At 62.9% G+C, this 9,944-nt stretch overlaps 1 protein-coding gene across 1 annotated transcript; it reads right to left on the bottom strand.

The window, feature by feature from the left end:
• Positions 1 to 365: 365 nt before the first annotated feature.
• On the bottom strand, positions 366 to 4,226 carry Madcam1 (mucosal vascular addressin cell adhesion molecule 1). Its single transcript, XM_027952366.2, has 5 exons — positions 4,166 to 4,226; positions 3,745 to 4,014; positions 3,201 to 3,527; positions 1,240 to 1,650; positions 366 to 663 (listed from the first exon to the last, which is right to left on the bottom strand). Exons 1-5 carry the CDS (start codon positions 4,224 to 4,226, stop codon positions 512 to 514), a joined length of 1,221 nt encoding a protein of 406 aa, XP_027808167.2. The 3' UTR covers positions 366 to 511.
• Between the last annotated feature and the right edge of the window lie 5,718 nt (positions 4,227 to 9,944).

Below are 9,944 nucleotides of genomic sequence, written 5' to 3' on the forward strand. Positions count from 1 at the left end.
TGGGCACTCTGGCCAGGGTCCCTCCTCCCCCGCCTGGCATCTGAGGCTCTTGGCAAGCTGACCTCATTTCCAGTCGCTTCCCCGCCCCCATCTCCAGCCTCTCCAGCCGTGCAATTTCCCTCGATCAGCCCCTTGTCCTGATCTGCCCAGGCGACCCCCATCAAGTACTTTCCAGGTTCTCTGGTGAAGCTGCATTGGGCCTCCCCCAGCCCAGGCCGCAGGGGCTTCCAGCGCTCTGCCCAGAGGCGCGCTTCTCTTTGGGGTCAGCCCGGTGTGCGGGACAACAGGGGTGGCGCCAGGCTCGCCGCACCACAGGAATCACCAGCGGTTAGACCAAGTGGCCTTTATTCTTCAGCTCCGGGCCGGGGGTGGGAGGTGGGCGGTGGGCCCAGGGCGGGTAGCTCAGCCAGCTGGGGAGGGGGCTTCCTGTGAACTGACCACCAGTGTGGGGGGCAGGGTCGGCCCTCTCCTGCCCAGGGCGGCCGGTGCCGGGAGAGGCGGCGCTGCCCGCTTAGTGGCGCACCGGCAGGAGCCGCAGAGAGACGGGCTGGCGGGCGGTGGTGGCGGGCAGGGGTCGACAGCGTCTCCACAGGCGGTAGGCGAGGGGCGGCATCAGCAGCAGCCCCAGCACCAGGCTGCCAGTCCACAGGGCGGCGGGCGGAGCTGGAAGAGCGGGAGGGGCTGTCAGGAGGGCAGCCAGCGCAGGGGTCCCGGTGGGTTCCCAGCGGCCTGCACGCGAGCGCCGTCTGCACGTGCCGTGCGGCTGGCCAGCGCGCTGACCTGTACCCTGCCTCGGGACTAGTGTGGAAATGCGGAGCGTTAGAAAGAAAAGCAGGGGCTGGGTGTGGTTCAGCGGCAGGGCGCGCGCCCGGCACGTGTGAGGCCCTGGGTTCCACCCTCGGCACCGCACAGAAACCCATGAATCAAGGTCTGGGTCCAACTACAGCTAAAAAACGTGCGTAAAATATCAGATTCAGGCTCTTATATTTATGCATTGAGATGATAAGGTCGGGAACATCTTGGGCCCCTTGAAATATACTCATCACACTCGTTTTTGCTTTTTGATTCTCCACAGGGGTGGGACCCAGGGCCTGGAGCACAGTGGCCACCCCTGGCCTCAGCCTGGAAGCTGCAGCCAGGGGAAGCCCCTGGACAGAGCCTGGCACTGCGATTTCTCACCCAAAGTTTTGATCCAGAGACTCTGCCCCTCCCGGCTCCTTCCCGGCCATCAGAACTCACAGGTTTTGGGGATCACCTTCTGGATGGGCACATAGAGGCTGACCACTTGGCCACCCGGGTCCAGGCGACACTGGAAGAAGCCCTCGGTTCTGGAGCCGTCTGGAGGCAGGCTCAGCCATGCCTGAGCCCCTGCCTCCCTCCTCTTGTAGGCTGCCAGGCCCCCAGGAGCCAGGGTCCAGTGCACGGTCATGCCAGGGCCACAGGCCGCCTCACACAGCAGCTCCCAGCTGACCTCTCCATCCAGTGCAGGCTCCAGAGACCAGTGGATCTCTGGGCGGCAAGTCCTAGTGGAGCTGTTAATCCTGGGGGTGCCGGTGGAGCCCTGCTGGGGGGTGGCCTGTGGGGAGGTGGTGGTGGGGGGCTCTGATGAGGTTGGGTCTGGGCGCTCCAACGAGGTCTGGCTGTGCAGGACTGGAAACAGAGTGACCGTTTCTTCTTACTTCCCGAGCCTCATCTCCCCCTCTGGACCACCCACTGCTCCCTCTGGGCTGGACCTTGGGAGCGGGGCCCACTCCTGGCAGCCCCGCCCTGAGCTGCTGCCGCTCCCTGTGCCTTGGTTTTCTCAAGTGTAAAAGGGGCGAGGGTCACCCCACCCCCTTGGGCTGCAGCAGAGAGTAGCGAGGGCACAGGTGCTCAGGACACCTTTTAACATGGAATAGGAATGGGGACAGGGTGTGGACTGAGGCTGGGACCTTGTAGGATCTAGAGAACTCCTGTAGCCAGGCACCATGTCTCACCCCAGTAATCCCAGCAGTGCGGGAGCTGAGGCAGGTTCCAATCCAGCCTCAGCAACTTTGAGAGACCCTGTCTCAAATTAAAAAATAAAATAAAAAGGGCTGGGGATGTGGCTCAATGGTTAAGTGCTTCTGGGTTTCTATTCTTGGTATCAAAATCCAAAAACCGCCAGGCACAGTGGCACATGTCTGTGATCCTGGCAGCTTGGGAGGCTGAGGCAGGAGGATCACGAGTTCAAATCCAGCCTCAGGAAAAAGTGAGGCACTAAGCAGCTCAGTGAGACCCTGTCTCTAAATAAAATACAAAATAGGGCTGGGGTGTGGCTCAGTGGCCAAGTGCCCCCGAGTTCAATCCCCAGTATCCCCCCAAAAATAAAAACCATCTCTGTGTGCCCCCTTCATATGGCCTCTGGCTTCTACTCCATTTCAGAGCTCTGGGTTAGAAACCAGGACCCAGGGGCACTAGGGAGTCAGGGGTACAGGTGGAGAGTGCACCGAGCTCCCCTAGGGATGTTTCCGGGGCTTGGAGATGTGTGTAGGATTCACCCTAGAGACAGGGCATTGCCTGTGCTCCTGTTGTGGCTGCTGAGGATATCACTGTGGATGAGACAGATGTCCCTTGGCAATGCCCATGGTGGGGACAGATAATGGGAAAAAAAAGCATAGGATGTCAGGTGTTAAAAATGTGGTGGAGAAATACAAGGCACAGGAGAAGGAGCGCCTGGGTGCCTGTGGGGGTGGGTAGCTGGGGAGCCTCACTATGGTCACCTTGGACAAAGATCTGGGAAAGGTGAGGAGGAGCTGGGACTGGTCTGGAAAGGTATTGTGGGCACAGGGGACAGCCTGTGCAAAGGCCCTGAGGCTGCAATGAGCTTCACTGTTGTGTTGGAGGAACATGAGGAGGACCATGGCTGGAGCAGAGGAGCAAGGGGTGTGGAGGGCAGTGTGGCCAGTTCTGCCCGGGGAGGGTGGACCTGAGCTTTGACCCTGACGAACATGGAGGGACGTGGGCAGAGCAGGGATGGATCCTGAGGCTGGCACAGGGCAGGAGCTGTATCTGTTGAATTAATGATTCTCTCTGGTGGCCACAGGGTAACAGACTAAAGATGGATCCCAGGACAGACTGTGTGAACAGCTCCCAGAGGCGGAGACACACAGGTGGATGAATGTTGCTGTCCAGGCTGCAGAGGGGTGGGCCTTGGGGATGCCAGGACCCAGGAGGCTCACCTGGAAGGGCCCGGCGGTGGCTCAGCTCCAAGCCAGGGAGCCGCATGGTGGCCTGGCAGTGGAGGGTGGCTGGGGCGGGAGTCCCCAGGGGAGGCAGCAGCCAGCGCTCTGTCACCCGGAACAGCAGGTCCTCTGTCTCCTGGGGGTCCTCCTCCTCCTCCTCTCTACCTAGGGCCTGGACACCCTCCAACTCTCTGTTTCCCAGGAGCAGGGAGAAGGACAGTGTGTCAGGGCCAGCTGGGGAGACGCTGTGGGCAGTGCAGGCCACCTCCTGGTTCCTTCCAGGCACCAGAGTCGCTGGGGATACAGCCAGCTGGTCTGGGAAGGCTGTGGGCAGAGGGGGTGCCTGCTCAGGGCTCAGAAGCCCCCAGGTCAAGGCTGGGCCAGATGTGAGGGACTGTGGGGAGGGCACAGCTGGGCACTGACCACACTCCTGCTGCGTAGGATGGGAAGGGCTCGGAGGACTCAGATGAGGGTCTGGGTGGAGCGGGGGCGTCAGAGCAACGGTTTAAAGATGGGCCTGGGGGAGAGGGCGAAGCCTCACCGTACACCAGGAGTCGCACGGTGCGCTGGAAGCGACGGTTCCCGCAAGAGCCCTCGCACACGCGCGTGCCGGCTGCCGACAGCGAGGCGTTGTGCACGGAGAGCACGCTGCTGCCTGCCTCCGACAGCACCGCGCCCAGGCCGATGTCCAGGCCGCGCCACCGCACTCTGGCCGCCCCGCCCGCGCAGGCCAGGCTGCAGGTGAACTGCAGCGACTCGCCCACGGCCACGGCCACCACGGGCTCCGGGGGCTCCACCTGCAGGGGCTGACCTGCGGGGACGCAGCTCTTAGCCCTGCGCGGGTCTCCCTGCTGCCCGGCCTCCACCTAGGTCCGGGACTGTGGGGTCGGAGGGCGGCCCCAGTCCCCACCCCTCCCCTCCCCCACCTCAGTCCCTCCCTTCCCCCTCCCCTCCCTGCTCACCGTGCCCTGGCTGGAGGAGCCCCAGGGAGAGGGCCAGCAGGAGGGCGAGGCGCTGCTCCATGCTCGTCCCCGCTTCTGCTCCCCTCGAGGAAACGGTTTAAATAGCAGCGTCCCCGGCGGCTTCCCGCCTCTGCAAACCTGCTTCTCCGCCCCCTCCTCCGCGGCTCCCCGGGGGGTTTCCCGAGGGGCTTTCCTGGCCTGATCCCCGGCCCTAGAGGCCGCTGAGAGGCCGGGGCTGGGGGCCAAAGGTGGGGCGAGGACCCCGGGAACCAGGGCGGAACAGATGGGGCATCAAGGTTGGGTCCTGGTCCAGACTGGCTTTATGGACGGGAAGGCGGAGGATGGAGGCCTGCAGAGGGTCACGGTGGAGGTCAAGTGCAAGGGAATCGGTGCTGGAGCACGTGACACCCTCCTGACCACTGGTCAGATCTGCGCCTTCACCTCTGCGCGCAGCTTGCAGGGCTGTGGAGGGCAGTGTGGCCAGTTCTGCCTGGGCAGGGTCTCAGGGGAGTCCTGGGCTGGGGCCTCCTGGGGGTGATGCTGCTCCAGTGTGGGATCTCCTAGGGCTCGAGGCCTGAGGCTGTCACAGAACTATTAGACCTGCTGATTTCTGAGTTCCCCAGCTCCATCCTTCCCAGTGGCCAGGGTCCCCCCCCCCCCCCCCGCAGGCACAGGGAAGCCTGGGTGCCAGGATGGACCCTGGCCTCAGCAGCCTGAGTTGCCTTTCACTCATCCTGGACTCATCCCCCTTTCTGCTGAGCCTGGGGCACTGTCCCTGTTCCTCTGCTAGTCCTTCCAGGCCTGGTCTTCCCCACAGGGACTTAGAAGCCCCTCTGGCATGCCCAGTCTCCAGGCTGCCCTGCCCTGCCTTCCCTCCGAGCCTCTGCGTGGCCCCAGTCCCACTCCTTCAAGTTCTGCCCAAAGACCCTGGGTCCTCTTGCCTGCCGGTCCCCCTTCCCCAGGTGCTTTTCTGAGAGGCCCCCTGGGACCTTGTCTGCCATGCCCCACCATGACCCCATCTGTGCCCTGCAGGAGGACAACACAGCGTCCTGGCCTGGCCTCCACTGATCTTGGGGTGTGGCCTTCAAGAGAATTCTGTCTTCTCAGCACCCATGTCAGAGGCAGAAACTGGGAGCAGTGAGGGTTAGCACGTGTGGACCTGGCCTCTGCATCACCCCCCTCCCTGCACAGTGCCGGGAAGAGCCTTTCAGGAAGGTGGACTCCAAGGAGCTGGCCCTTCCCGGGAAGCTGGGCTCTTAACCCCGTCGAGGGGCCACAGGCATGGTGAGTGGGCCGCTTCCCAGCCCTGACCTGGCTTCCTGCTGCCCTCCAGCCCAGAGTGGTGGGGAGGGGTCAGGGCGCCAGGCAGGCTGAGGCCCCAGGGGCGTGTCCCCAGCTCTCTTCCCAGCCCAGCCCTTGCTGGACGACCATGGTGCTCAGATCAGACTTTACCTGTGGACCTGAGCCTTTCCTGTCTACAGTGGCCAGAAGGACAGGTGGGCTAGGCCCAGGGGAGGCTCTGGGCAGAGGGCCACAGTTGGGAAGGGGGAGAGTGAGACAGAGGAAGACACTGAGAGACAGAGATACGAAGAGAGGCAGAGACAGAGAGAGATAGGCAGAGATAAAGACACAGAGACAGAGCTGGAGATGGACACAGAGAGAGACAGTGATCGACACACAGGCAGAGATAAGAGAGATACAGAGACACACAGAGAGAGGCAGAGAGCTAGGAGACAGAGATGGACACACAGAGACACACAGAGAGACAGAGGCAGAGACAGAGAGAGGAGGAGATGGTGAGAGGCAGGGATTTGGGGCAGAGTTCTGGGAGGCTCAGGGAGGTGTGAGCAGTCAGAGAGCCCTGGCTCCAATCCTTGTTGCTTGGTGAGCTGGGCACAGGCTGAGCTGTGTTTCCTGCCACACCTGGGCACCTGGGCCTGGGGCTGCTTCCTGCAAGTCCCAGGCACTGACCCCCTTCCTGACATTGTCCTGTGGGAGGAAGTGCTCATAACTGGGCAGGAAGCCTCCTTCCATGGAGGGTCCAGCCTCCCCAGAGACCCAGCGTCCTGCTACCCTGGCCAGGGTCTGGGAGGAATGTTCCAGAAGAGAGCCTTGCTCAGCAGGGAAAAGCAGAGGCAGCTGAGTCCAGGGCCAGGAGCCGCACACACTCAGGCCCCCACCGACCCTCTACTCACTTTCACCTCTGGCAGCTCTGGTGGGGCCCCCACTCTGTGCGACTCAAGGAGGGTGGGGACCTATGGCAGGGTGGCGTGAGAGGACGTCATTTAGTAAATACCTCAGTGGGCTGCGGCCCCGGGACACCCCCAGGCCTCCACCTGCGCAGACTGCAGGAAGAGCTGGGGTTCCGACTCCACCCCAAAGGGGCCTGGCTGAGCTGAGCCACCCCAAGGGGGCCTGGCCAGAGGGTGACACGGGCTGAGGGGATGACTATGTGGGTTGACGCCACGCTCTTCCTGTTCTGGGAAGCTGACTTGGCCTGGCAAAATGGGACGGGCCTGGAGCCTCAGAGCCAGGGCCCTCCACCTTGGGCTGGGGGCAGCGAGAGGAAGAGGCCTGGAGACCTCACAAGCCATGCTGCAGCCGAGGCCTCTGCGGAGGCTGGCACTGGATTCGGGGAGAAAGGGTCTGAATGGCTGGCTCTGGCCCCTGGAGGAGTCCTGAGTCCTAGGCAGGCCACCCAGGAGGAGTCATGGGATGAGGTGACCACCCCTGCTGGGTGGGCAGCAGGCCAGCCTCCCTGCAGGCTGTGACCACCTCACTCCTCCCAACCTGGCTGGCTTGTCCACTGCCTGGGGCTGGCTGGGCAGACAGCACTGACCAGGCAACCCCAAGGGTGCCGGATGTTCTGGTCTAGGGTTGTCCCTGCCTCAGTCACTGGGCATGGGCGGGTCTTGTGGTCTGAGCTGAACAGGAGAGGCTGGGGCACCTCGGGTCCCTGCGCAGGAGTCACCCCCCACCCAGCTCTGGGGAGGGGCAGGCAGATGTGGCTTGGAGCTAGGTTTGGGTGAGGTTCTACAGGGGGTGCTGGAGCAGGGTGGACCTCAGAGCAGGTGGGGTCACAGGTGGGCTTGAAGCACCTGAGTAGGACCTGCAGCCTGACCTCCCAAAGGCCCCGCCCCGTCCACCGAACTTATTGTCCCTGACCTTAGGACCTGGTGACCAGCTCGTGCTGTCCTCCAGCGGGAGCCCCTTGCTGTAGCAGCTGGCTGGGGGACCTCAGGGCCTTGGGGAGCAACTGTGGCTGGCTGGTTGTGCTGGGGTGAGGATGGTCCCCAGGACTGCAGGGAGCAGAGAGCAGGCACCACCGACTGCTGCGCAGTCAGCAGCTGGTCAGTGGCCCCAGGCCAGTGGTGGGGTGTTTTTCATTTAACCTGCAAGTCAGTCTTAGGACAGAGGACCCAGGACTACCTGCTGGAGCCGGGAAGGTGCAGAACTCCTAGACCTAAAGGCTGAAGCTTTTCTGGGGCCAACAGTGTCCTCCAAACTCATGTCCACATAGAGCCAGCTAACATGGACTTGCTTGGACATGGTGCTCTGCAGGTGTGGCGAGTTAGTGACTAGCCTGGTGCAGTGACCAGTGTCCTCATACGGGACAGACCTGAGCTACGCATCCCAAGGTGGCATGATTCTCAGGGTGGACACAATGAGGCAGACACACCTCCTGCTGGACATCCACAGAGAGCAGAGGCAGCAGAACCCACCCACAGTGCCTGGGTCCAGAGTGCTTCCGATTTCAGTTTCTAAGTTTGCAATATTTAATTAATAGACTTTACTGGTTGAGCATTCCTAACTCAAAACTCTGAGATACGGAATGCTCCAGAAGCTTTGATAGTTTGGATTTCAGAAAAGACACTATTTGCAGTAGCATCAAGCCGACAAAATGCCTATGGACGCCCTGGGGCAGGATGCGCAGGCGCTGGGCTAGAGGGGGTTGCTGCCAGAGAAGTCACACTGAGCAAGGGGGCTGACTCAGGTCCTGAGGCTGAAGGTCCACCCTGGGTGACGTCCATTCTTCCTCAGTGGGTCGTGCAACGTGGACCAGAACGCCACAGAGCGTTCTGTGAATGCAACACACGGTGTTCACTCGGGGGCAGGAGCCTGTGTGGTGTCCCAGAGGGACGGGCCCCCACATGTGGGCCCCCAGTTCTGTTCCAGCCCTCCATCACTGCAGGGCGGGGTGACACCCCTACTCTGTGCACTACTGCCACCAAGCCTGAGTGACCCTGGCCAGCGTGGGGGTTTCCTCAGCACACCCGGCCCATCCTCTCTGCGCATGAGTGGGAAGCCCAGGCCGCTGGGACTTCTGCCCGCCCTGGTTCCACACTGCCTGGGGTGAGGCCTGGCCGGCAGGTGCTGGGTAAACCTGTGAAGCACCCACCTGGCCACCTGGCCCGCCCCTAACAGGACCACAGAGGTCGAAGGACAGCGAGTTACCTGGACACACTCAGCTGGGGAGCTGGGGAGTCCCTGGTCCCAGTCCCACTCAGCCCTGCCCCTTCAGCTGAGCCCCTCCCCAGGGAAAAGGCAGGAGCCGGGGTCACCATCTCTCCCTCCCTGTGGCCTCAGCTTGAAGCCATTTTTCTCCTCTGCCACTGGCCGGAGCCGGAGATGCCCCCTGACGCCAGATTCTCGGCCTCCCACCATCCAGGGAGGCCCCGTGCTCGTGCTCCTTTTCCTGGGAACACACTTCCGCCGGGCTCCCTCTAAATGCGTCCAATCTCCCGTGTCGCCTCAGGGCCTGGCCTGTCCTGTCTCCTTAGCTGCCCACCCCTGACCCCCTGGCTGGTGCCTCTGGGTCACAGCGTCTGGAAGACAGAGCTCCCCGCTGACGCCACAGGGCGCCCCTCACTCCTCTCCTCACGTGCCCAGGGGCCCCAAAGGCAGCATTAGGCCTCCCTGGCTTCCTCGGCTGTCCGCTGGGTTCTTCCCCCGCAGACTGAGAGCTGCTTCCTCAAATCTCAGCTGTTTTTACTGCAGGAAGATGGTGGAAACACTTTCCAACACTGCTGGAGAGCAGTGGGCGGAACCGCCAGCCACGCAGGCCCCGGCCCAGGAACAGGTAACCCTCCGGCCTGGACCTCAACCTCAAGCCCGCCCCGGGGCCCCGCCCCTCCGCCCCGGGGCCCCGCCCCTCCGCCCCACCCACGGCCCGCCCCCAGCTCCCAGCAAACCCTGCGCCGCCGCCGCGGTGGCAGGACTCCAGCTCCCGCCATGCCGCGGGCCCAGGGTACTGGAGTTCGGTATCCTAGAAGACACCGCGCGCCTCGGGGTCCGCTCTAGCGCTCCGTCCGTCGCACTCGCCTGCGGAAAGGACGGGTCCCCCGAAGGTCCACGCGCGATTTCCCCCTGGCTCCAGCACAGGGTTCACACCCTGTCACCCCTGGATCTCGTCTTGAAGTACTTTGGCTGTCTTTGCGCGCTGGGGCAGGGGCTGGAGACCGAGACCCCCCCTCAGTGCTGAACGGCCTTGCCCCGGACTGCAGGCCATGGACGCTTGCTGTATGCCTGCACCAGTGGCGTCGCCCGAGACCAGAATCGTGGACCGCGTGCTGGTGGTCTCCCCGCACCAGGGGTTTACATCAGGCCTCGGGAGCTGCCTTGTGGCGCGAGGAACTGGGACCATGTTGCCAAGGCTGGGGCCCTTTTGCTAGGGGCTGAGATTATGTTGCCAGGGCTGGGGTCCTGTTGCTACGGGTTGGGTCTGTTGCTAGGGACTGGGACTATGTTGCCAGGGCTAGAATCCCGTTGCTAGGGCCTG

Source organism: Marmota flaviventris, chromosome 1 (assembly GCF_047511675.1).
Source record: "Marmota flaviventris isolate mMarFla1 chromosome 1, mMarFla1.hap1, whole genome shotgun sequence".
NCBI classification, from domain to species: domain Eukaryota; kingdom Metazoa; phylum Chordata; class Mammalia; order Rodentia; family Sciuridae; genus Marmota; species Marmota flaviventris.